At 42.0% G+C, this 27,650-nt stretch overlaps 2 protein-coding genes across 3 annotated transcripts in view; both read left to right on the top strand.

Moving 5' to 3' along the window:
* LOC131325133 (uncharacterized) overlaps positions 1–4,247 on the top strand; it is a 29,566-nt gene extending 25,319 nt beyond the window's left edge. For both annotated transcript variants that reach the window (XM_058357209.1, XM_058357219.1), the window contains one exon: positions 3,803–4,247. In XM_058357209.1, coding sequence (XP_058213192.1) covers positions 3,803–3,974 — 172 coding nt within the window. In that variant the 3' untranslated portion in view covers positions 3,975–4,247. The remainder of the gene's footprint in view (positions 1–3,802) is intronic.
* Positions 4,248–5,937: 1,690 nt separating this feature from the next.
* On the top strand, positions 5,938–16,632 carry LOC131325123 (uncharacterized). The gene is made up of 6 exons (XM_058357198.1): positions 5,938–6,387; positions 7,633–7,686; positions 8,044–8,124; positions 14,738–14,807; positions 14,939–15,027; positions 16,272–16,632. Exons 1-6 carry the CDS (start codon positions 5,962–5,964, stop codon positions 16,404–16,406), a joined length of 855 nt encoding a protein of 284 aa, XP_058213181.1. The 5' UTR covers positions 5,938–5,961; the 3' UTR covers positions 16,407–16,632.
* Positions 16,633–27,650: the final 11,018 nt, after the last annotated feature.

Below are 27,650 nucleotides of genomic sequence, written 5' to 3'. Positions count from 1 at the left end.
TTGAATTTGACGAAAATAGATGATAGGTATCAAGCCTATGAAGAACTTGCAACTTGGTTTTTCATCTGTTATATTTTCGGGACTTGTATTTTGCGACATGCCTTCTCAGCTGAGCTTATCGATGAAAAGTGATGGGTCAAGATCTATTGAAGCTGAATATGAAAACTCGCCATACTAGGACTCTCTGTGGCCTATGCATTACTCTACTATTTCCAAAGGCGAAGATAAATCCTTTTCCATCTAATTTGGGAAAATTTCAACACAAAAGGGATCACTACATCTTTTGAGATAAAAATGAAATTAGAGTTCACTATGAGAATTGATGTGATGACATGTGAGGGACCATTGGGATATCCATTGAGCTTGAAGGTAGGAGGAGTAGAACCTATTAGAGGGAGAGACTAATTGCTCCCTCTTTTCTTGCCACACTAGGTAAGCTTTCATCACCCCACAATCTCACCCCCCCCCCCCCCCCCTCTCTGTGCTTCTTGAACAATTCACGCAACTTTTGAAACCTCTAAACGATCATAGGTTTTAGGGTTTTGATTCACCCAAAACACTACCAAAAACAAAACCTCACCACCGCGTATCTCTGTTCTTCAGTCCCACACATACTCACAAATCAAACAATTGTACTAGGGTTTCTAATCAAAATCAACGCTACCCCAGTCCAGATCACAGCACCTTCACATTCCGTTTAAACAAGTACATCGTCCTCAGTTCGACCCCCCGCGTCAACAAAGAGCCCAAAAACGGCATATCCTTTTGGAGCTCAGTTCACCACTAAAGTCTGACTTCGACGGGGTCAAAGGGTCATACAGTCCCTAAGCGCTCGCAACGAAGCCGCCAGGAGAGATATCTCCTACCGGAAGACTCAATACGAGGCATCGGAGAAGAAACACGGTGAAACAGCACTAGAAAAGCAGATCGCGCTTGAAGAGCTATGGAGAAGAGCGCGATGTTCTTCAAAACATAGTCACACACGCGGAGAACGACATGCACCAGATAATAGAACATCGAACGGTTGGATACCAGACTATTATTAAGGAGGATTTGAAGGCGGGGAGGGAGAGAGAGAGGAAGTGGAAGGAGAAGTACGCGAGGGCCGAGGCTGTGGGAGGATTTCAATAAGGCAAAGAGAGAGAAGGCGAAGGTGGGAGGTAAGGCGTCGGCACAGCAAAAGCCAATTGCGGTCGTAACCAAACCGTTGGAGGAGTACATTAATATGCAAATGGCTAAGTTTAAGGAGGATTTAAAGGCGGGAAGGAAGGTAGAGAGGGATTGGGAGGATAAGTACATGAGGCTGTGGGAGGAATTTAATAAGGCAGAGATGGAGAAGGCGAAGCGTGGGGTGGAGGAGTTGAAGCGGCGGATATCGCGGTTGGAGGAGGACAAGGTAGTGTTGGTGAGCGTGGAGCCCGCGGTGGAGGAAAAAAGGAGTGATGTTGCTGCTGCTGAGTTAGTGAGGGATGGGAAAGAAAGGGAAAGTAAAATTTTCCAGTGCCGTTTCGTCGTGTTTCTTCTCTGTGGCCTCGTATTGAGTCTTCCGGTAGGAGATGTCTTTCCTGATGGCTTCGTCGCTGGCGCTTAGGGCCTGTATGACCCTGTCGAAGTCGGACTTTAGTGGTGAAATGATCTCCGAAAGTGTGCCGATTTTTAGGCTCTCCGTTGACGCGAGGGGTTAAGCTGAGGTCGATGTACTCATTGTTTAAACGGAATGTAAAGGTGCTGTGATCTGGACTGGGGTAGCGTTGATTTCGATTCGAGCCCTAATACAATTGTTTGATTTGTGAATATGTGTGGGACTGAAGAACAAAGGTACGTGGTGGTGAGGTTTTGTTTTTGGTAGTGTTTTGGGTGAATTAAAACCCTAAAACCTATGATCGTTTAGAGTTTTCAAGAGTTGCTTGAATTGTTTAAGATGTAGAGAGAGTTTTAGAGAGAGAGGTTGAGGGCGATGAGATTGTGGGGTGATGAAAGCTTACCTGGCGTGGCAGGGAAAGGGGGAACAGTTAGAGTCTCTTTCTTCAATAGGTTCTACTCCTCCTAACTTCAAGCTCAATGGATATATCCGTGGTCCCTCACATGTCGTCACGTCAATTCTCATAAACTCTAATTTCATTTTTAGATGTAGTGCTTGTTCATTTTGGGATTTGGATTTTGGGTAATGAGTGGAGAGAGAGATTTGGGATTTGGATTTTGGGTAATGAGTGGAGAGAGAGAAAATTTATTGGGGACCGCGCAGAGATAGAGTCCAAAATCCAAATCCTAAAATTAACAAGGTCCTCATGTTTGAAAGGTTGGCAAGAATTGAAACCGTCACTAGTGTGGAGGCAAGTTCTCTTTCGTTACGGTACAAGGAGAAAAAGCAAAAGAAATAAAGATTCAACAAATAAGCTTCATGAAAGCGTCACAAGTATAGAAGAAAGTTGTCAACAAAATAGTTAGTTACCTCGATTACTATAGGCAACAAATCATCTGAAGTGTCCAGAAAGTTTCTTTCATTGGTAGAAATCCGTTTCTGTGTATATTGACTAATTTCATTTTCGATCCCATCAAAAACAAGCCACGGTCATGGAGATTAAAGAAATTTTGAAGAGTAATGTTTATCTTCTTCCATTGTGGGATGTACAACTCCACGATAAGAAACATAGGCACATAACTATTCTCAACTTTTAAAACTATTTCACTTTTAGACAAACAAAGCCGTAGTGGTCCCTTTTGTGTTGAAATTTGTCCAGATTAGATGGGAAAAGGATTTATCTTCACCTTTGGAAATAGTAGTAATGCACAGCCCACAGAGAGTCCTAGTATGGCGAGTTTTCATATCCCTTTGATTCAAGATCTATTGAGTCTTCGGTTAACTATGGAGGTGTTTTGAATTTCAGCACCCCTTTTGTAATTCTGAGGGAAGTGGGTTAAGTGGGGATGGTTTGGCTCGTGGATTCATCTTAGTGTCGAAAGATGGTTGTTTCTTGTAGCCCAGACGGTAACGTTAGACTTTATGCCGTTAAGAGTGCTGAAGCCGGAAGTTTTGCAACCATGCGGAAGAGAATGTTTTGGGGGGGGGGGGGGGGGGGGTGGGGGGTGTTGTTGAGATAACTTTAACAAAATGAAACGTTGTTGAATGAGTGTAGATTCGTTCCTTGTTTTCCCCTTTTTGAGAAGGGGACAGGTCAATTTGGTTAATTGATAAAACAGGCAGTCTCTAGCTAGTTTTCATGAGACACATATAGTGTTGGCTAGGAGTAGAATAAAGATGGATGTGCCTGGAAAAAAAAAATCCAAGGGCAGAAACTTGGTATCCATTATTATAATAACCAGTTGAAGGAGTTCAAAGGTGAGAAGATTCTAATCATGATAGTTAGCTGAAATCTTAGACGACTTAGGTGTTGGAGAAAAAGAAGAGCAGTAAATAGAACCTTGTGATCCTCCCAGAAACTGAAAGGGAGGAATAGGATCGCATAGGAGAATGACTAAGAGAATTTGATGGGCAGATTGGTGATTTTTTGAATTTACGAGGGGTAGTTATCAATAGTCTGCGATCCTCTTGAACCAAAATTGATGCAACCTGTATGGAAGCAAACTTGGTGGTTTGTGTTCTCCTAAGTGATGTGAACAGATTGGTGCGGAGAAACTTAGTGGGAGTAGTGTGACTCGGAGCATGTGCCCTTTTGATGGTTCTGTTAGGGATTTATCCTCATTTGTTGAAGTAATTGAACTATTGTGATTGCCGTAGTGTTTCCATTTTGTTCTTAAATTGGCTAATTTTGGAGTTTTTTTCATTGTCTCCATTTTGCAGGTTCACTGATTATGTCAATGAAACTATTACACATCTTCGGCCGACTCATTGCACGAGAGAGAGGAAAGTAGATGTCGAGTTTGACATGACAACTGTTCCTGCTTTTTTGGTTGTCCTCATCGTTCTCTGGCTTGTGCTGAAGCCGAGACGTCCAAAGCCCAAGATTAACTGATGTATCCAAGACTAACGCCTCAATTAATCAACATACTGAACTCAACACCTTCCCCCGGCGTTGCGCATGATATAGATTCTCTCTTTTTGTTCTGTATTCTTTTGATCTATTACAAAAGTTGGTTGAAGTAGATAACTGTAATTGCTCCGAGTGTAGACTAATTTGCGGTTGAAAGATCAGAGCAGTATGGTTTCTTTGTCCCATTTGCTACGTTGAATCTGAAATGTTAATTTCTGTCATGGAAATGACACTTATAATTAAAATTTTGGAACAGTTTTGGCATTTTAGACAAGTTTTTTTGTGTGTATCATTTTCAGTTTAGGCTAGTATAATGATATTGGCTGTTCTAGTTCAAACTTCTTTGTTTTCGATTCTGAGGTTATTTTGTTGGCTGAGATTAATTATCGTACCTTTTGTAATTGCTTTTAAATCAATGCAGGTTTGTTATTTCCAAAATGGCCACACACAAAAAAAAAAAAATTGATAGAAATGAAGTCCTAATCTTATGGGTTAAACCCCTATATATGAAGTCCAAAACCCCTCAACGAGCCCCGAACTTATTGGGAACATTTCTAGAAGTGCGTTTTCAAAAATAAGTGTGAGATTTTTTTTGTTAGGGCTTCGAGAGATTATTCAAGGTGCCTTAGGACGAACTTTGAAAGGTATTTTTGCTTTTATTGCGAAAGATATTTTGAGTGGAAGTCAATTGTTTGGGCGAACTTAATTATATGTTAGAGATAATGCAAACATATGGGTAGATCTCGCCCTTTAGAACAGATTTCCAAGGAGAGTGGGTCCAAAACTTTTTCTTGATTTGTTATTATTCAAATTTTCGTTTTTGATAGTTTTGCGCCTAATTTTTGTAGACTAGTCTCGAAGAGAGGAGTTGAAAAAGTAAAAAAATTACTTTAACCCTACTATTTTTGTAAATATCCAAGAAAAAACTCTCAAAATCGTCAATATTTGAGTAAAGGTCATAATGTCAAATATAAAAAATATTTAAAAGAGTTCATCATTGATAAAAGCTCACTGAAATAAGTAAGAAAATAACCAAATGGCTTGTAGCTCTGCTTATCTCCTAGTCCTTTCACAAGGGAACCCAAGATTTGAGCCTCGTCAGAGACTCAAAGGTATTTGGCGTTCTGGAGTATGGACAGTTTTTGAACCCTCACTAGACTAACTAGCTAGGTTAGTTGGCATCTTTTGGTCATTCTCATGTGGGAGGCTAGGGTTTGAGCTCTGTCATGGGCATTTGAAATTCAGGTTATGAATAGCCTTTGAAATCCTCTACCTCTAATGTATACAATTTTAGAAAGAAAAAAAAAAGAGAGCGAGAAATGGGGTCGGAACACACCGAACCGCACTTGGGGGTAGGGGTGTGCACGGGTCGGGTTTGACCCCGAACCCGACCCGACCATGTCGGTAATAATATTTTAGGCGCGCAAATCGGACCGAACAGGGGTAAGAAACCATTCGCGAGCCCGTTTCTTTACGTCAGGTCGGGTCCGACCCCACAGGTAAGGAATGCATCAACCCGAACCCCGAACCAAAAATTAATTTTTAACAGAAAGTGAATTCGCACCTGTCAGAACCACATGTTCGACCCCGCTGAGACCCTTCGGGTCGGGTTGGTCGAGTTGCAGGTTTTTTGCACACCCCTACTTCGGGGTGCAGTTTTTCTGAAACAGCTTCTTTTTTTTTCCGATGGTTATATCTCTGAAGGTCTTACCCGATAATAAGCCACTCGATTTTATTATGGATTTCACACAAACGATCTGAATCGTTCATTAAATCTAAGTCTAAAGTATTTTGTCAATTACTCTGCTAAAAATCAACTCAAATGAATTCGATCTAATCTACTTACTGTACTTTTTATTGAGATTTCAGGGGTATAATCACGGGCACTCGGATTTTATTTTATTTTTTTTAATAAATTTTCGTTTGCATGGTGGAGACACGGATCGAAGTTTCTGGAAAGTACATACACATGTGCATAATGGTCAAAAGGGATCAGAGACTTCCTCCGTCAATCTCTCTCTTCGTCCAGTCTCACCACCTCTCTCTCTCTCTCTCTCTGCATTGTCCTGATCCCTCTCTCACTCCGTTTTTCAGATCTCTCCACATTCAACTTCGATCAATTCGGTGGTTTTCCGTTGTTTATCCACTAGAAAAATTGAAAATTAGGGGTTTTGACGAACAAGTTGGGGTAGAGCGCCGGAGAATGGAGAGTACGTCGTCGGAGAAGGAGGTGGGAGCTGCGGCGATGGCGGCGGCGGCATCGTCGTATACGTATTGGGTGAGGGAGGTGAGAGAAGATGCGGCACCACTCCCGCTTCCGAAGAAACTCGACCCCCACGATTTGTCCAACCACTCTCAACATCCACCTTCCCACCTCGGTTCTGTCTGGAATCGGGTACTTTCACACTACTCACATCTACTATATCTCCTTTCTCCGAGCTTTCTCTTGTTATTTGGATATTTCCTCTATTAGTTTATCCCCGTCTCCCAATTTGTTTGTTAGTCTTTTAGAAGTTCGTGTCACTTCTAAATTTCTAAATTGCTTGTAGTATTTGATATAGCATTGTCAGATAATCAATTAAAAGATTTATTCATTTTTCTATTCGGTTAGAATAGATTGTTTGAACGAGGGACAAACAAATTGGAACGGAGGAACAAACAAATTGGAATGGAGGGTACTTGCCATTTGTTTGGAAGTGGCTTAAACTTCTTGTTGTGCTAGTCTCCGATCGACGTATGTGAGTTGTTTATCATTGGTGAGGTCCATTTGGTGCTTGATTTTCTAAGGCATCTCCAATCGTTCACTGAATGTTTCATGTAATTTCAAATTTGATGAAAAAGAGGCTCGATTTGAGGTCCAACCCTTATAATAATAGTCCTCAAATGTGCTTGCTGTGGAACTCTTCACATTTTCTTTCCCAAACAAACCACCTTGCAATGTCCATATCATACAAAGCATGCTATTATTGTAGCTTTCTACATAGGTAGTTCAAGGAACTACACAGATGGATTCTCATGTATGTTTATTTAGTTATGCCCTTTTTGTCTTGTTGCAGTATTTTTGTTGTCTTGTTTTGTTTTTCTATATACGTGATATCATAAATAGAGGGAAGTGCTACAACTGGGGAAGGATGATTAGTCCTCCTTGTCCCATATCAAAATGCTTATGAAAAGCCCCTTGAACAATAGGAGGAAAATCTAACAAGTTAAGAAGCTTGCATATTTCAAAAATCATGTCGTACTACAAGTACTAGTACTTTGCAATGTACTTCGTTATCTGTAAAATGAACCCAAATATTTTCCCCTAACTTCCTCTGTTTCCCAGGCATAGTAGTATTTTCTTTCATTTAGGGACAAAATTAGCTTGATGAGGGGCTCTTTATATTGAGGTTTGGTCCATATGTTCATGAGTATAGACATTAAACTCTGGTTTGTAACTCTTTTGGAATTACCCTGTAGTTTGTATATTCGACCCTTCATCAACTTAGCCTTGTAAATAAATACTCTTTGATTTTATTTGGAATTCAATACAAACAACGAATGTATATTGTAAAAGTATATTTATGCATGATTTGTTGTGGGTCTTTTATGCCTACTGTAGTTGCTTAATTTATGGCTACATTAAACTGCTTTTATGTAGGCTGGAACATGGGAGGAGAAGAACCTTAACAAGTGGGCAAGTGATAGGATTAAGGTTTGTGCTCTTATGTTAGTCTAAGACTTTGATTAGTTTGCTCAATTATGTTGAAGAGGCTTTCTACTTGGTTTTTATAATGTAGCTACGGATATTGCTGGTGAATGAAGTTCTCCTAGAGCACTTCTGTGGGATGCTACACCACTTTTGTTATAGTTTAGTACTTGTTTTCTGAGCAATTAAAGGATGTGATGTTCAACTTCACCTCACTGGTTCAGATGTTATTTGTGGAGGACATGCTGCTGGACTAAGGCCAGCTTCCTAATGAGGATCCAGGATTTAAAGTATCGTTGCCTTTGTATTCATGGACTCTAGGGATCTTGGTTTCTTTCATCTGACATCAGATTTGAATTGCAGGAGTTGCTAATTTCTGTTGGGTCCTTGGAATTCTCTGGTGGCAGAGCTGAAATAACAGAAGTTTCAAAATGTGTAGGCGAGGTAAGTACTGCTGTGTGGATTGTCATAGGAACACGTGTTATGGTTAACCATAATTCTTTTCCGTATATGGTGTACTTTTTGTTTCACTTGCCTCTTCTACTACGGCAATGAATGTTGAACTCAGAAACCGTATGGCTTGAGGTTAATGCCGTAGAAGCACACCTATTGAGGATAGAAACTTCTAGAAATTTATTTGAGACTGCGCCTTTGCAAGTGAGTTAGTCGATTGGAACTCCCCTTTTCTGTTAAAATATGTTTTCCCTTGAGTTATTCCTGTGAAGCAAAGTTCAACATTGCTTGGGTACCAAAGTAATATGTAGAATATAAGCGTGAGGACACCCTTACTTCAATAGTTAGCTTTTGAGGTTGAGTTATACCTAAGACCATGTAACATGGTATCTGAGCTCATGTTACAAGAGGTCTTGGGTTCAAGTCTCTCCATCTGCATTTGTTTCCTGGTTGCATTATACTTCTTCCTTTCGTATTCTGCTTCCTCGTGAGATTTCCCCGCGGTTTTTGCATCATTGCTATCTTTGAAACAGATATCTGCATCAACATTAGCGTCGATCGACATTGGAGCAACATAATCCACCCTCCCTTTGTTTTTTCTCACCAGATGTATCCACATTCCCTTCATCCTCATCGTTAAGAATAACAGGGCAACTAAACCTCCCAATCTTATCTTTGTCCCCACGTCGCGGCCTCAAACGAACTTGTTTTGCTATACTTTTTGGCTCTTCACTCTCCTCTTCTTTCCCATCTCTGTGTGCTCGTCCTAATCTTCTCTTGAATCGAACCCTATCATCTCCCTCTCCATCTACACTCGATTGCCCCAAAAAGACAACCTCGGGTGATTTTCGTCTACACCTCTTCAATCCAACCTTTTCCCCATTCCGCATTCCGTCAACACTTCCAATCCACTTACTTTCTCCTTTCCCTTTCCATTGCAAACACCAGGCTCATCATCCTCATTCGCGTAATTGCTACTCAAACTTGAACCAAGATAATCTTAATCACTCTCCTCCTCCTCCAAATCCCCCAAGTCAGAAACCGAATCCGCCGCACCTTTTTCAACTACTTCATCAACTCCAACTTTTGTTCTACTATAATCCATACGCACAAATACATCATCATCTCCCATTGCAAACACATTCTTGTTTCTCTTCAACTTCTCAGTTTTTTTCTTTTTCTTCAAATCAACTTCAATCTCTTTATTTCTTTCCTCCACTCTCTCACTAGATTTACACATTCTCTCCGCATCAACTCTACCTACATTCTCCTCTTTATCATTCCAAGCCCCCTGTTTCTTTTATAACTCTTGTTTATCACTCTTAACCCCCGGGTTTTCCCGATCCTTGTAAAAAACAAGACCAAAACCCTATTGAAAACCCACATTCGCGCCGTTGGCTTGGAATTGGACGGTATTGGCAGTATTACCCACTTCCCCTTTCTGCATTTCATCAACACTTCCAATTCCACTCACTTTCTCCTCTTTCTTTCCCTTTCCATTACAAACACTAGGCTCATCATCCACGTCCGTGTTAGATAGCTTGATATACATTATTAGGCCCATCTCTCAAAAGCTTTCTCTTTCCCTTTCCATTACAAACACCAGGCTCATCATCCTCGTCTGTGTTAGATAGTTTGATATACATTGTTGGGCCCATCTCCCAAAAGCTTTCACTTTCCCTTTCCATTACAAACACCGGGCTCATCATCCTCGTCCGTGTTAGATAGCTTGATATGCATTGTTGGGCCCATCTCCCAAAAGCTTACTTGGTATACATTGTTGGGCTCAAGCTTTTGGGAGATGGGCCCAACAATGTATATCAAGCTATCTAACACCCTCCCTCACGTAAAACGAGGACATAAAAATGATATAATACATTTGCATTGTTGGTTTGGAATTGGATGGTATTGGCTATGGACCTGCAATCGGCACCGTCCACAGCGGCTCTATCGTTGGAATCTCCGTCTATACTAGCTCGATCGTTGGCGGAGGATTCCGACGCCTTATGCTTCTTGGCAGAGGACACCGACGTCTTTCGCTTCTCAAACAAGCTAGCTATTGATGTAAGGGTGCTCTCACGCTTATATTCTTCATATTACTTTGGTACCTAAGCGATGTGGGACTTCGCTTCACACCCTCCCTCATGCCCAGCGTGCTCACTCAGCAGCACTTGCTGCGTGTAGGCCAGGGACACGCACCCTACCCATCCTTGGCATACCCGACTCTGATACCATGTTACACGGTCCTAGATAGAACTCAACCCCAAAAGCTAGCGTGTTTTCTCTCTACTTGTTCAACACAAAGTTCTCTCTTTTTCTCTCTCTACTTGTGAAGAGATGGACTACCGATTCACATCAGAGCAGAGAATTGGGCGTGATGTACGTCTCTTTTACCAACGGTACAACGAGGAAGAGAAGAAGAAGGCGGTAGGCAAGAAGCAGAAGGCGTCAGAGTCCTCCGTCGGTGATTGAGCGAGTATAGACGGAGATTCTGGCGATAGGGCCGCTGAGGACGGCGCCGATTCCAAGTCCACGGCCAATACTATCTAATTCCAAGCCGGCGCAAATGTGGGTTTTCATGTGGGTTTTGGCCCTGTTTTTGACAAGGATGGGAAAACCCCAGGGGTTAGGGGTGATAAACAAGGGTTAGAAAAGAATCAGGGAGCTTGGAGTGATAAGGAGGGGAATATAGGTAGGGTTGATGCAGAGAGAATGTGTAAATATAGTGAAAGAGTGGATTAAAGAAATAAACAGATTGAAGTTGATTTGAAGAAAAAGAAAAAGAAAAACTAAGTTGAAGAGAAAAAGGATTTGTTTGCAATGGAAGATGATGATGTTGTATTTGTGCGTATGGATTATAGTAAAGCAACAGTTGGAGTTGATGAAGTAGTTGAAAAAGGTGTGATGGATTCGGTTTCTGACTCGGGTGAGGAGGGGATTGATTAGGATTATCTTGGTTTGAGTTCGTGTGTGATTACGCGGACGAGGATGATGAGCCTGGTGTTTGTAATGGAAAGGAAAAGGGAAAGGAGAAAGTGAGTGGAATTGGAAGTGTTAATGGAATGCGGAAAGGGGAAATGGGTAAGGTTGGATTGAAGAGGTGTAGATGGAAATTGTCCGAGGTTGTCTTTTTGGGGCAATTGGGTGTAGATGGAGAGGGAGATGATAGGGTTCAATTCAAGAGGAGATCAGGGCAAACATGCAGAGATGAGAAAAAAAGGGAGAGTGAAGGGCCAAAAAGTATAGCAGAAAGAGTTCGTTTGAGGCCGCGAGGTGGGGACAAAGAGAAGATCGGGAGGTTTAGTTGCCCTATTATTCTTAATGACGAGGATGAAGAGAATGTGGGTACATCTAGTGAGAAAAACAAAGGGAAGGTGGATTCTGCTGCTCCAATGTCGGTCGATGCTAATGTTGATGTAGATACCTGTTTCGAAGATAACAATGATGCAAAAACCGCGGGGAAATCTCACGAGAAAGCAGAATACGAAGGGGAGAAGTATAATGCAACCGGGGAACAAATGCAGACGGAGAGACTTGAACGCAAGATTTCTTGCAACCTGAGCTCTGATACCATGTTACACGGTCTTGGGTAAAACTCAACCCCAAACGCTAGCTATTGAAGTAAGGGTGCTCTCACACTTATATTCTTCATATTACTTTGGTACCCAAGCGATGTGGGACTTCACTTCACATTCCAACACTTCCCTACATGTGCGACCCCTGACTTGCACGTGGAGAGGTTAACAAACAACCGGAACACACACAGATCACAATGAAACAACGTGCAACTATGACACAAACAAAGGGGAAAAGCCTCTGACAACCTGAGCTCTCTGATACCATGTTACACGGACTTGGGTAGAACTCAACCTGAAAAGCTAGTTATTGAAGTAAGGGTGCCCTCACATTTATATTCTTCATATTACTTTAGTACCCAAGCGATGTGAGACTTCGCTTCACAATCCCTTGCTGGCAAAACTTATATACGTACAAAAGCTTCCAGAATTCTACCCTTGATGACTTCTTTATCATACGGAGTTCTTTCTTCTTGATTTATCCACCTTTCTTCTTGTTTGTAGGTTACTTGTGAGTTGTTTTAGGATTTGTTAATTTCACTAAGATTTAGAGAGGTAATGGAAAACTTGGAGTATAAACTAGAGAATAGGTCAAAAAAGCTGACATTTCAGAAGAGTAGTAGTATCTGTTATATTCAATGCCTGAAGTGGGTGCTGTGCTCGTAAATTCTTTTCATATTAAGCTGAACTAGATCTCATTTGTACTTTGTCAAGGTTACGCTTGCAATAATGTAGGTACTAGCATTCAGAAGCCTTTTCTGGAAGTCACCATGCTCTTGCCACATATCAGTTTTATTTGGTGTAAATGCTACTGCAGTTGTGGTTATTAGCGAAGACTTTCGTACCATTCAATTACCACAAAAGTAGGTTGGGGTTTAATTTGGTTTAGGAACATAGGGGTTCTTTCGAGTGTCCAGAATTACTTGGGTAGAAGAGAAACAAGAAAAGAGGAGAATCAATGGGCCTTTACCTGTGAGACAGTCAAGTTCAATCAAACAAACCCGGGTTAATTGTCATAAAGTCAACTTCTTTAGATAGAGGCTTTGTAGATTCACTAAGCGTTTGGACACTCCTAATTCAGGTTAGGATCAACAGACTTCTTAAAAAGAAAAAGTTTGACCTTTTGATTACTATGCTATCCTTGGCCTATGGACTACCTCTCGTGGAGCACCGTTAGCATGACCCAACTAAGCCCTACGCACTGCTACCACCTTGGTCGGGAACACAAGAGACAAGCAATTAAGGCGAATCTAGTTCCCAGAGGAGTATCTATTCCTTCCTAAACTGAGGGGAATCTATTCCTTGTATTCTGAAATCTAATTCCCTACCGACAAACAAGTACTCATTTATCAATCCCTAGGTCGCTAAGCTCCCTTCCTTTTGTCTGCTTTCTCTCTACTGATAAACCTCAGTATTGCCAAGCTAAAAATTGCAACAAGATGTGCTTTAATATGACCTGCAACATACTGACTGAATAACTCAAAACTTATTTGAGTACCCAAAATTTATCTAACAAGGTGGCATTGCCCTGTAGAACTTTGGAGTTTTCATGTTCTTCTTTACCAAGTTCATCATTATCTCTCACCTCTTTGAAACTTGACTTCCAAATTTGTATTCTTGGAACATGGTTATACCACAGCGACCAAACTTCTCTTCTAAACTCTTTAAATTTCGAAGTGGACTAAAGTTCACTTCAACGTCTGGAAATATTGAAGAAACATATGGGAAGCCAGCTTTGATACTTGATTAGTGCATCTGCTAGGAAGTATAAAATTTGATTGAATTTTTTGTGAATTGTGATTCCAAATTGTTGAGAATACCAAAGTATATGAGAGTATTGAAGGAACTCCAGTATCATATTGACAACAAGCACTCAAACGCGAGAAGGTACGTGAGAAAGTACACAAGATGATTAACCACCATAACTAACCTAACACAGTTGCCCTCTTACAGAAAACAAAAAACCAACTCAAGCAACCATAAAGAACAAGTACTAGCTAGTCGCTACAAAACTCACATAGCACCACTCAAAAAACCCTTGGATACTAGGCTTTTACTCTTGTGTAGGCTTGTTCACCAATTTGGGAAGTCGGTTTTGTATTGCTAGAAGAATACTATTATAACCTCTATTAAAGGAAGTGAATAGAACTTTTAAAGCTACCAACATCTTTCAGCCTGCTGGACAAGATCTCGATGTTTGTCGATAGGGAGAGAAGGGGTGCTTGTGTGTGTGTGTATTAGAATGTCTAGTGTCATATACAAACATTGGACCTTCCCAGTACAAGGCCTTGTTCCAAAGGGACTTGGGCAGAACAAATCCGTTGCACAGCAGATAATGTTGCAGGGGCATGTGTGTATGGGCTAGCGCGTTGTAGTGGCTGGCAAAGCAAATGATGTGGCAGTGGGCAGGCATGGGTCACAAATTTTTGCTAACACCCTTTTGGTCTTGGTCCAGTGCTGCTTACTTATATTAGCTTCAACTTTGTCACTCACCAGATCCTCTATGTTTGCCAAGTTAATAGAAACTCTCATTAGCATCTTTTGGGAAACTCAAGTTGCATAGCTATGAAATTGGAATATGAGATATGTAATGTAGTTTATAGTAGTTTTTAGACCTCTAGGTTACCAAAAGCTTGATGGTTTAAGTTTCTAAAAGGCGTGGGAAGATGGGCCACAAAGAAAGAAAAGAAGTTGCAAATTATGTTAAACAGCCAATAGATCTTTCAGATGATAAATGGAGCACGTATAGGTGGCTATAAGGTTAGAGTAAGTTGTTACTGCTTATAGTAGCTCAATGATATTTGTTGTGAAAAGGAGAATTAGAAGAGAAAATTTAAGGGCTTGACCTTGGAAGTTGGCTAGATTTTCAGAAAACTGCAGGAATAGAAGAGAAGGGTCTTAAGACCTTCATGCTCACCTTGTCGATCTTATTAAGTGAAATTTAATTGATGCATATGATATCTTAAGTTCTTGGAAACTCTGGTCCGTTGTGGGGAAACACTGTACTAACATGTACAAGTGATGTGCAGGCATTCTTGGTTACAGTACGAAATAAGAAACGTGTTAGCTACACTTATGAGTTGACTCTGAGAGTCAAAGGTAACCGGTTTTCCATTTTTTGGATCTGGTTTTACCTACCTTTTTTTTTTTTTTCTTTTTTTCTTTTTTCTAATCATATTTTGTGCATTGGTTTGATGTGAGCATTTTGAACAATATTATAACGGAATCAGGTGAGTGGCTTGCTGGAGAGGAGAAAAAGAAGGTAAAGGGTTATATCGATATCCCGGAGTTCTCGGTTGGTGAACTGGATGACTTGCAGGTACATTATATTGCCAATTCAAAAGTCCATCTTAGGCTAACTAGCAAAAGCAGTGAACATATAGAAATGGAAAAGATTTCCAGCTTTGTTATTTACCGACAAATGTTTGGCTCTTCAAAATTAAAAAAAGCTACTGCATGGTGGGACCTTGCAAGGAAATTATTCCCCAATACACAAGTCTGTTAGACGAACTACCTAAAGCAATGAACATTTAGAAATGGAAAAGATTTCCAGCTTTGTTATCAGTAGGCTGCCTGGCTCTTCAAAAAAAGAATTATTGCGTGGTGGAATATTTAGTTGGCCTAGGTTGGTAGGCCAACATTTCTGCTCATTATATTGACTTCAGAGCAAGTGTATAACTACATCTCACGAAGTCACAATCTCAGTATTGGTGAAGTGAGGTCGGTTGTGGCTGTGGTGACTTCACCTCAACAGCCTAAAGCCTTGACAGATGTGCTGTAGCTTGAGGTCAAAAAGTAAATTAACTGTCACATTGTTGTGATTATACGGAACAGCAGATTCAAACGGACAGAAAATTGGCCTATACTAGTTTCTCCAGAAAATTAGAAAAACTAGGCTAACGTTCCTACCTACTTGGTCTCTTAGACTCCTTTATAAGTGGGAGCCTTGTACAGCTTTTGTGATCTTTATTCTGGCCTTCACCAAGTTGAATCCTCACCCTCTTTCATGTTCAGTTCGACTTTAAGCAAAGCGCACCCAAAATTGGAAATTTTTATTTTTTGCTCTTTTAAACTTAATGCCAAGTTTTCTGCTGGCCTGGGGTCTAACTTCCGTCGTTGAAGATTTGAAAATGGAGTTTTATGGTGTCTACTGGTGTCACTGTGCACTTGGTTTTGCATGTATCTAGATTCTTGTCTGAATGAGCGCTAATTCTGGGATAACCTCGGAATTGTGCCTGTGTGACAGCATGATGAGTGGTCGAGTTGGTGTTATGTTGCCAGATGTTGGCTGACGTTTTTATTAAAGATGATACTGCCTTGCATGAACAAAAGGAAAAGCAATCTAGTTTTGAACTACAGAGAAAGAAAATGCATTAAGGGTACATTAACACTATTAACGAACCATTCCTACATATTTGCGTGTTATATGTATTGTTGCATGTCAATCTAACACGGACGCGCACTTACGCTCAGATCAAGTTCTTGTAAGGCCATGATGTTGCATTTGGGAACTCATTTACCAGTTTGAACTAACTGCTAACCGGCTCATTCTTTACTTTGTAGTTTGAAGTGAGGCTTAATGAGGAGAAAGATCTTACTCATCAAGATAAGCTAAAAATCAGTCAAGATTTGAAGCTTTTTTTGCAGCCGGTCCGTGAAAAATTGCTCCAATTTGAGCAGGAACTGAAGGATAGGTGAAAGAAGCCCTCAACAATAATGCTGTGACAGCCATTTGTTTGTACTTGGAGCCTGTAACTTCTATTTATCGTCCTTTCAAATGCATGTATTAGACCATAAACTTGTTGCGAAGGCAAAGCCTGGGATCTTTTGAGGCATACTAATAGTCAATCTTTAAGACAAATACATCGGACTATGAAGGCTTGTTCTGGGACAATATGGCAATGTGCCGTGTTTTTCCTTGTTACCGGTTGACTGTTCTCTTGGATGTCTCTGATATTCCATCGTTTATAGTGGTTGTGTTCATGCTCGCACACTAGATCACTGAAACATAATAAACGTTCGAATGAGGGGCTCCGCTATTCCATACTTCTGATAATATTGCACAATCAATATTTTCAGTAGACGTATCGAACAATCTTAGCCTTTTTGCAGCCAAGGATTGCGTTTGCGTTGCCGGTCCCTTGATAGAGATTGAGGCAACCTTGATGAAACATGCTAATCGTGTATGTATAATGCATGTAATGTTTTTCTTACACACATTTTTGAAGCCTTTCTCCAATCAATCCACCAATCCTTCTCCAAGGCTCGTCACAAGATTGGCCACACATAAAAATCTCCCATTAATTGATACTACAACTACGCAGGATAAGGACGTGAGGCCTAATTCCACCAATTAACTTGATCCCTGGCTTTCTTAATTTTTCAATAAAATGTCACATTACTGCCTTTTCTTCTGGCCCATTTCGACGTGCGCCCAAGGGAAAGGACTGGTTAATACAGGCAAAAGAAACGTGAGTTTGAAGCCCCAGAATAGAATGGCAAGAGAAGTTTTGGATAAGAAGAAAATGGAGTAAAGCTGAATATTTCTTTCCAAATTTTTTTTTTTGGGCTTCCTTTTAAAAATCTGCACAAGTTTCTTTCCACTAGTTTCTAAGGTGTTCAAATGTCGCTATATTATATGGTATCACTATCATGAAAGCAGTAGGGTCATGGTAGACTATTGTCAAAATTTGAAACTTGCGATACAGTTGTGTCAGAAGTTGTGTATTTAAAGTTGTGCGTGCGTATAAACTTTCTATATGGAGTATCTTTTTTGATCGGGGGCTATCTGTATATTACAACCCTACATATATATACGTATGTAAATACATGTATAAACTATAGTTAAAATTTGTGCCAAAAAACAAAAACACTATCAACACAACGGGTTGGATCAAAACAATTTCACTCATTACGACAAATTATCTTTTCGTGGAGTCTACAACTTGTCAACTTTGATTTTGAAATGTAGTATTGGCTGATTTATGGAAACGAATACAATATACGAAAGCTATTTTTAAAAACGTATCTAGTCTATAACATAATTATATAAGTAAAGAGGTATGTTAGAAACACAATGCTTTGTACAATAGTATGCACAACAAAGTTATGTGGCACTGTATCATTGGGCAATGAATGAAAAGTAATTTTACATTGCCCAATGACACAATGTCACAGTACCTTAGCATGTAGTGCATATTAATGTGCAAAGTGTTGCCTTAATCTTTCCTTATACGTAAAATATAGCTAAAATGAATGAGATAAAAAAAATATCTTGTGTGCGGTAGAAGTCTTGTTGAAGGCTACCAAGTAGGTGCAGAGCAAGAATTTTTAGTTGGTGGGGTTAAAAATTAGATCCTTATGTAATTTATCTTTTCTATTTTCCTATCGACAAAAATAACTAAATTAAAAAGTTAATCATATAGTAGCCCTACACACTGGTGAATATAATTTTGCTATAATATAACTATCAACTCTAAAAAAGAGAGAGAATGATTGGGGTTTCTTTGCAATGATTGGGTTTCTTTGCTTTTGAAGTAAGTTAGGGGCAAGTAAAACAAATTTTGTGGGATCAAAATTGTGAAATTTGGCTGCAAACTATAAAGTTTCTATGTAAGAAATCAAAGCGAGTGGGGTCCCTCATACATGAATCCCTCCTCGCCCCATAGGCCAAGATCTTTTTTTTTATTTTTATAACTTTGGATATTCGGACCTGTTTACAAGTAACTCGACTAATCTTTGTCATCTAATTCCAACGCTCATTAACGAGGCCTAATTAAAGTAAGGACAAAAGCGCTACGACTAGTAGTCCACAAGACACAAGAGAGTTGATAACACTGATAATAATATCAATGGTGTTAGAGCATCTCTAGTGGTGTTTGCTAAAAATTACATTTTATGACATAAAGTGTATAAAGTGGGATTCTATTTTTGTTTGTTATAAGAGTATATAAATTTAGAAAGTAAATGTGTGTTGTAGTGGTATAGTTAAGATGTGTGTTGGTGTTAGTTAAAATATGGCCAGGGCCTTGGACATCCCACATATTTTAATTTTTAGGGCACTCTAAAATTTTCATTATTTGGGTTTGAGAAGAACTCTTTTTAAGCCCAATATAATGAAAAAATGCCCAATTAAAGATAATGATTTAGCCCAACCTACCATCTCATAAACCTAAGTAAATTCCCAAAATCATTTCCCCCAAACCAACTAATAACACCTCCCCAAAATCGTTTCCCTCCAAACTCACCCCAAAATCATGACGATCTTGTATCTTGTGTTCATATGTAATGATTAATAGAACTTTATATTGGGTTGACTTTCTTGTATTGTGATTGTTATTGTAAAAATGTTAAGTATTGTAACTCTTTGAAGGCACACTTTTTTTTAATTGACCTTGAGCACTAAAAATCTTTGATCGGCCCTGCATGTAAGCTGATGGACCCAACCCTCCTCTCTCGCTCTCTCTCTCCCTCTCCCTCTCCCTCTCCCTCTCTTCATTAGCTGCCACACTACAGCTAACCACACAGTTAACTTTTGTTAAAGTTAGTCAAGTGTTAACAAAGTCACTTGGAAGCCCAAACTAGAGTTAGTTAACTATGTCTTCTGACCAAACTAAGCCCTTAACTCTACCACTAGAGATGCTCTTAGGGGAGTAAAAATTACCACGCGCTCCTCTCGGAATAATTTATTCGGCAATGATTGACAATCGTTGATGCTGATTCATTGGTTAATTTTTCATTCGACAATCAGTACGTACTTGTGAAACTATGCAATTAAGGGGACCTTTTTTTTAATGGAGATCATGTTTCCTTTTGTTATCCTTTCCTTGTCAGTTTGGCTTGCAATTAAGATGGAGTAACTAAGAATCCAACCTAACTGCCTGCCCAACCTAACTGCTGTATATGGAGTTTTCTAGGGAAAAAAATGGGTTTCCGTACGTAGTTGTTGGCCTTGAAATTTTACTACCAATAGCAAGTTTTCCGGAGGGGTCAAGCTGGCTCATTTGAACACTTTTTTTTTTGCATCTGCTTTTGTTTGCTTTGAAGAGGGATGAAACTGGATAAGGTCTTAGGGACAATCGAACAGATGGTATTCCTATTGAAATGTGGAAAAGTCTTGGTATAATGGGGTGTCTTTGGTTGAAAAAGTTACTCCCTCCGTTTCATAAAGTTTTACATTTTTAAGGATGCGTGTCATTTTTAAATTGCATATATTTTTCAATCCATAACGTTTTAGGCAATTTTTTAAACTTTGTTTAATAGAACTAATTAAAATCTATTAAATAAAATCCATATTGCTTATAAAAAACATTATGGATTAAAAGATATAGTAAATTTTTTCATAGGGCTGGAATAATGAAAGTGCCAAACTTTATGGGATAGAGAGAGTATTTAACAAGATTATTATAACTATAAAGATACCTGACGAGTGGATGAGGAGCTCATTAGTACCTATATTTAAGAATAAAGAAGATATTCATGGTTGCAACAGCTATAGAGACATTAAGTTGATGAGTCATACAATTAAGTTGTGGAAAAGAGCTATTGAGGATCACTTGAGAACGGTGACAATGGTGTCGGAGAAGGAATTTGAATTTATAGGGGGGAAATCAACCATGGAGACAATTTATTTTGTTAAGGAGATTGATAGACAATAAGGAAAAGAAGAAGGTTCACCTTTTCATTTTTATAAACTTCGAAAAAGCCTATGATAGATGCTCAAAGATATCGAGTTTTAGAGCGAAAGTGAGTGATCACAAAAAGATATATCGATGTGGTTAGAGACATATTATATGAAGGTGCCGTCACTACTATTAGATCGCCAGTAGGAGAAACAAGTGTCCCAATTACTGTAGGGCCCTTTCAAAAAAAAATTACTATCGGGCTACACCAAGAGTCAGCTTTGAGCCCTTATCTTTTTGCCTTAATTATGGACGAGTTGACTAGACATATATTTAGGATGATTTTCTGTGGTGTATGTTGTTTGTAGGTGATACTGTCTTAGTGGATGAAATTTCAATGGGGATTAATGCTAAATTTAAATTTTCGAGAGAAGCACTAAAGTTCAAAGATTTAGGATAACTAGGATTAAAACTTAGGTTTTTTGTTTTGTTTTTTTTGCCATTCGTTGATCCTAATATACACTACCCTAGGGGACTTGAGGGAGTGGGATGGGGCTTAATGATAATCAATATAAAATAGATCATGCCCTTATCTTGTACAAAACCTTTTAAAGCCATGAGAGTGTTGAAGCTAATTTGAACTTCATAATTAAGTGTGCTCGTCCTGCAGCAATGCTGCAATGGGTGACCTACTGAGAAGTCCAAGGAGATTGGGCGGTCAAAACGGACAATATTGTACAAGGCAGGAGCTGATCCGATCGAGGCATTAACCAAGCTGCTAGGTTCAGTCGTGCTAAGTTCGGTACAAACGGTGTTTGGACAAGCAAATCCGGACGACCAACTCATTCTAAGAATTGACCCTCTCCTTGGTTTGGACATTATTACTCGGCTAACTCATCCTAAGGTCAATGCTCCTCTTTGTGGTCGGCCATATGGGGTTCTGACAGGGTGGTTTGGCCAAATCATACATGCCGGCTCGCCCACGTGTGTTGAACTGCCATATGCTGATCTATCCAAATTAAAGTGTTTGCCATATATTTGACCAGTTTATAGGAAACCCATATATGATATATAGGGCAAGAGTTTTCCAAACCAAAATGGATGGTAAGTAAGTGTGGGGGCGTGATTTCTTCGTGATTCTTCTGGTGCGGCTATCTCCGAAGATGAGATCGTGAAAGCTAACGCCGGTCTTGATGTACCTGCAGAACCGGAGGGGGCTGTTCCTCCGGGAAGAAGCTCCGATGAGTAAGTCAGTAGGTGGAGAGAAGAAGTATAGTCAGAACAATATGTTGGAAAGAAAGAAGTGTTCTTTTAGACCAGATTTGGGATCCCCGCTCTCAGTGGTCATGCTTCTCTATTTATAGGCAAAGAGGTGAAGTGCTGAGCAAGTTGGTCATACTTTCCACGTGTCACGTTCTGCTCGGTTGGCGCCTTCTAGCAGGGTCATTTAATAAACACCACTTCCCTAGTCTATCAGAGCCACATGGGTTGATGTCAGAAAGGTCACATCGTTCAGAGATGTCACTTCGAATGTCAGAGAAGACAGCTTACTTATCAGTAAATATTTATGGAAGGTTCCACAATCGTCCAGGTTAGGCGGGACCCACGTCCGGCATGCGAATTATTCGAGCGTAGGATATCCCGACCGAAGCAAACCCTAGCCGAACAAACGGAAGTTCGTATCCGTGCGCTTGACAAGACCCCGAGCGAACTCATGTGTCGTACGTTCGGATATAGCTTATAATTGTTCGGTGAAGTACTCGTGGTTCCGTCTATCCTTCGGTCCGGCCGATGTCCAAACTTATTTACAGGTGAACTATGATAGCTTTGATGATGGGTCAAACAGCGTGTGAACCCTCATCCCCCCTTTTTGGACCTTGTGAACCTTCGGATATTTCGGCCCCCTACAATAGCCCCTCAACTCCTTCTTTTCTTGCTCGGAAATGAAAGAGGAGTTGAATAAGAATCTGGCCGAACGCAGACATAAATCCGAAGAACCATAAATCCGAAGAACGATAAATCCGAAGAACGATCGACTGGACGAATTGTGGAAGTCGAACGAACAGAAATGCTTGGAACGCTTCGATATGTGCGCGCAGCTTTCATTAAATGCTTCTGTAACCGTCGATTTGAATCAATGCCAGGTGTCACGATTTCATTGGGTAGTGGTACGGCACGCTTCACACCTGCCACGCGTCCTTCATCGAGAGGCACATCAGTCTCCCGCCCAAATCCGACGGTCAGGGTGAAAAACCGCTTCGAATTCTGTACTCAGTATAAAAGGGGCAAGGGGAGGAGAGAGAAACTCACTTTCTCTCTCATTCTCGATCGTGTCTCTGTTGAAACACCGTTTCAGACCAAAAACCGCCAGAAATCTGCAAATTTGAAGGTTTTGATCACAAATTTCTCTTGATTTCTAAGGTATTTCTCAAGTTCTTTCATCCGTTGGTATGATTTGTGTGTTTTTTGAGTGCTTTTGCCCCTTTTGTTGGCTTTTTCCTTTTTGTTTGGACTGAAACGATCGCCTGATAACCCAGGTGTTCATGTGTTCTTCCGAACACGTGAACACCTGCAAATCATGTTCTTCCGAACACGTGAACACCTTCAGACGTGAGGTTTTTCCAAAGGGGCAGTCTTTAAGAAGCTTCACAAGCCCTGTTAAGCTTCTCAATCTCTGTTTCCCCATTGGGGACGCGTAGGGTTCCCCATCGTTTCCCTGAGCGGTATAAGTCCTTCCTTCGGAATTTCATCCGAAGGGATATCGCTCGGGAAATAACCGAGCAGAGGTGGGATCTCCCCTAACGACACAGAACAACGAACGTAGGCACTTAGATTCCTGGCCATGCAAATCGCTAACGGTCTTATCCCATGCACTTATCTGTTTCTAGGTATGGAGTCTGCAAAGTCAACTTCTTCGGGCGAATCTTATCGGTCGGTGGATTCCGAAGATTCGGATTTTGGTAGATCCGATCCAGGGTTAGCTGAAGCTATAAGAGATTTCGCCCGGAACTACCGAACGGGATCAAGTGGAAGGATCCCCGAGGGTGTAGAAGGAGTCGACTACCCCGCCATGGTGGCTCCTCTCCGAACAGTGGGGCCGGACCCCGATATTATAGATATAGGTGAGTCGTCATCCGAGAGTCCTCATGACGAAGCAGAAGAGGAAGAAGAGGCCGAAGGAGCTGACGAAGCCGAGTCGAGACCAGGGACTCCACTTGTTTCGTCAAGCCGAGCGAATGAAGGGGCCGAATTTGCTGGGGAATCCTCGTCGCATCCGCCGAAGGTGAAGAGGAAGATCGTCCCGATGGACCCCGATGTGATTCCTGACCGAACGGGGAAGGACCCCTGCCCTTATTTGGAATGCTTCCAAGATAAGAAGAGCCTGGACACCTTCCGAGCCGTTTACGACATCCCCGACGACGTTATCATTTCACCAGTTCGAGGGAACCGAATAAGATACAGTGACGAACACGTCACCGTCCCCTTGATGGCAATCACAGAAGGGGGCCTTCGGTTCCCGATGCACAGAGTTTTGAGAGAGATACTTCATCGTTTCAATCTCACTCCGTGCCAGCTGAGCGTCAACTCCTACCGCATCATTCACTCGGTAATCGCCCTTGCCAAGGTGAAGATGTTTCGACTAGAAGCCTTACACTTTTTTGAAAATTATATGGTGTCGAGAAACGTTAGGTACTCTCGGTACTACCTCTGCTCCCGGAGAAAGATGCAAAAGATCATTCCCGAGGGCATGTACGACTCGGAGAAGTGGGCCTCCGATTACGTCGAGGTTCGGGGCAACTTCCAGTTCCCCGAACAAGTGTATGGCCAATTCGAAATAGCCACACGAAGGGGAACGCCGAGTAAGAGCACTTGTCCGTTATTTCAGATGTTTATCCCTTCTGTTGCTCTGATTTCACTTGTCAATTTTAGCTGACGATTTCATGATTTTCTTCGGCAGATACTACCAAGCTTAACAAGGTACTGTTTAGGGCGGCCAAAGGTTGCGGTCTTGCCGACTCCCTGCTCACTATCCCAGCGGAGGAGAGAGACGCCCCAACAATCCTCAAATATAAAGCTACATACGGCGGTCGGATCCGACGAAAGGTAACTGACGAGCCCGAGCAGTCCGAGGACATCCCACAAGAGCTTCAATCGAGCTCCGACAAACCCCTCCGAGGGTCAATCCGACTTCCAACCGAAGAAGAACCTTTCCTTGAACAATAAGTGATGCCTCCGAGAAATATCAAGGAAGTTCTCCAGAAGAAGCTGGAAGAAAAAGAGAGGGAGAAGGCCCAACTACTGAAGGCCGGAACCGCAGCCGCTTCGGGCTCGGCGCCGAGCAAGAGAGCCCCACCTCCCCCACCCTCCAAAAAACGACCACTGAGCGCCCCTCTTTCCCCGAAGGAACCGCCTGCGAGTAAGAAGACGAGGGCGGCTTCGAAGGGAAAGGGCCAAGAAGTGGAGCACCCGAAGGAAGCCGCCGCAGAAGGAGAAGGGAGGGTGACTGCCTTGGACCTTGACACCCCATGGGTGCCCAGCTTCATCACACCTGGCAAGAAACAGGTTCTCAAATCGGACAGCCTGAGGGAGGACCCCTCCCTGGCTTTCACTCTCCACTCGGGGCTAGCTTTGCCGAGGGATGTACAGAATCCCCCTTCTCTGAAAGCAGCCCTGAGTGAATATTACTATCACGTTGGAAGGGTAAGTAAATTCTTTTATACTTGCAATGGTTTTTTTTTTTGCACAAATGCCTTATTTCGTCAGAATGACTTTCGTTTTGCTTTGTTTACAGGCCACCCAGTCCATAATGAGTGCCCAGCTTCATCTCACCGAGTATGACAAGAAGTCAAAACTGCAAAAGCAGTCGGTGGAATACAACAAGGCCCTGGCCGAGGAGTACAAAAAGGGCTTGGAGCAATCCGAGCTCGTGAGGCAAAGCCTCGAGGTCCAGGTCACCAATCAAAACGACCTCATCAAGGGGTTGCAGGAGTCTACCGAGCAAACCAGAGCCGAAGGCAAAGATGAGGGGCTGGCTGAGGGGAGAGCCTTGGGAAGGGAAGAAATGAAGAAGGAGATGGAGAAAGAGGTGCTGGGGCAGTACGAGAAAGGATATGCCCAGGCCGAAGAAGACGTGACCGATCAAATCCTTGAAGTGCAGGATGAGATCAAAGAGGGCCAGCACAAAGAGAGCTTTATGCTCGGCTACAATATGGGTCTTGACGATGCAGGCGTTGAAGCTGACGACGAGAGGAGGAGTCTGGTGGAAATACCACCCTTCGCCCTTGCCGAAGTTACAGCAGAGGAGACAACAGCTGACGCTGTCGACTCGACCACCCTACCAGCCCCAGCCGACGCTCCAACCCTACCAGCCCCAGCCGACGCTCCAACCCTACCAGCCCCAGCCGACGCTGCAGCAGATTAAATTTGTTCTTGTTTAGTTTTTGTTTTGAATATTTTTGAATATGGTTGGCTCCGAACAATGAGAACCCTGTCAACCAGTGGATGTAACTACATGAAGAATTTCTTTTTGAATTTGAATGACAATCCTCTATTCGTTCGGTATGGATGTTGTTTCCAAGTATATAAATATTTGCCTAGTCTTTTTATTCGGTATATACATCATAACTCAGAAATTTTCTAAGTCTTTTCATTCGGGAGGACTGTTTATGTGTTTATGAAGTCACTAAGGGATGAGCTCAGGTTTACCCATATAGTAGCCCCCTGCCCTATTGTATTACCGGAGGAATAGAATAAGGCAGTAGGATGGGAAAACTGAACCGAAAAAGTGATCACGGGTTTCGAGAGTTTCACCCGAACAAACAAGTTATCATGGGCTTCGAGAATTTAAACCAAACAATCAAGTTAGCATGGGCTTCGAGAATTGCACCCGAACAAACAAATTATCATGGGCTTCGAGAATTTCACCCGAACAAACAAATTAGCATGGGCTTCAAGAAATTCACCCGAACAAACAAATTAGCAAAAGATGTTACCGGGGCTAGATGAAATACCCCCGTACAAGAATAAAAATAAACGGAAGCGGTCAAATGGGGAATGCCAACACTAGCCATGGAATTTTCTTAGTTTTTGAGCATTCCATGGATTGGCGATTGGCGTTCCATCCATCTCAGCAAGCTTATAGACACCGTGCCCGATCTTCTCCACCACTCGGTAAGGGCCTTCATAGGGATCCTTCAGCTTGGTCAACTTTGTTGCTTCGGTAACCATCCGAAGGACTAAGTCCCCGACGTTGAATGGTCGAGCACGAACATTGCGGTTGTAGCCCCTTGCAACTTCTTGCTGGTACGCGGCGTGCCGAAGGTTAGCATTGTCACGGAATTCTTCGGCTAAATCTAACTTGGCACCCACAAGAGCATTGTTGTCTACAGGGTTAAAATTCTCCGTCCGGGCTGTAGGGATCATAGTAGATAAAGGGAGGACAGCCTCCATTCCGTAGGCCATAGCGAACGGAGTACGGCCGGTGGACCGCCGAGGTGTCGTTCGATAGGCCCACAAGACGTGTGGAAGCTCTTCCACCCACCTACCGAGCTTCCGATCCAGACGGCGCTTCAGCCCCCGAGTGATTGTCTTGTTCGATGCTTCGGCTTGTCCATTACCTTGTGGATATGCCACCGAGGAATTTTGGATGGTAATGTGGCGCTTCGCATAAAAAGCTTTGAGAGCGGAGGCAACAAATTGGGAGCCATTATCAGAAAGGATGGCGTACGGTACGCCAAACCTGGAGATAATGTGCTTCCAAATAAAGCGTTCCACGTCCCCGGCGGTGGTCTTGATCATGGGGGAAGCTTCTACCCACTTGGTGAACAAATCGGTGGCAGTGAGCATGTACTCAAATCCTCCAGGCGCCTTCGGCATCTTGCCAACTATGTCAAAAGCCCAAACCGCGAACGGCCACGGACTGGTGATCATTTTAAGGAGGAACGCAGGCTGGTGGATGAGAGATGCTTGCTTTTGACACCGAACACAGAGCTTCACGTATTCTTCGGATTGTTTGACCATCTTCGGCCACCAATAGCCTTGTGTCAGGGCACGCTGTGCAAGGGACCGTCCTCCTGAGTGAGCCCCACAGCTACCCGAATGAAGTTCTTCCAGAACGGCTGGCACAAGGTCGTCGTGGACGACACGCAGATCGGGGCCAGTGAAAGTCCGTCGGTAGAGATTGTCATTTGGTCCCAAGAAAAAATTGGCCGCTCGGCAACGGATTTTGTACGCTTCGCGCTTGTTCGTCGGTAGCGCTTGCTTCTTCAGGTAAGCAATCACAGAATCCAGCTGGCTTGGGCCGAGGGTGATGGCCATAACC

This window comes from Rhododendron vialii, chromosome 1a, assembly GCF_030253575.1.
Source record: "Rhododendron vialii isolate Sample 1 chromosome 1a, ASM3025357v1".
NCBI lineage: Eukaryota > Viridiplantae > Streptophyta > Magnoliopsida > Ericales > Ericaceae > Rhododendron > Rhododendron vialii.
This window is presented reverse-complemented; position numbering and strand designations above follow the sequence as displayed.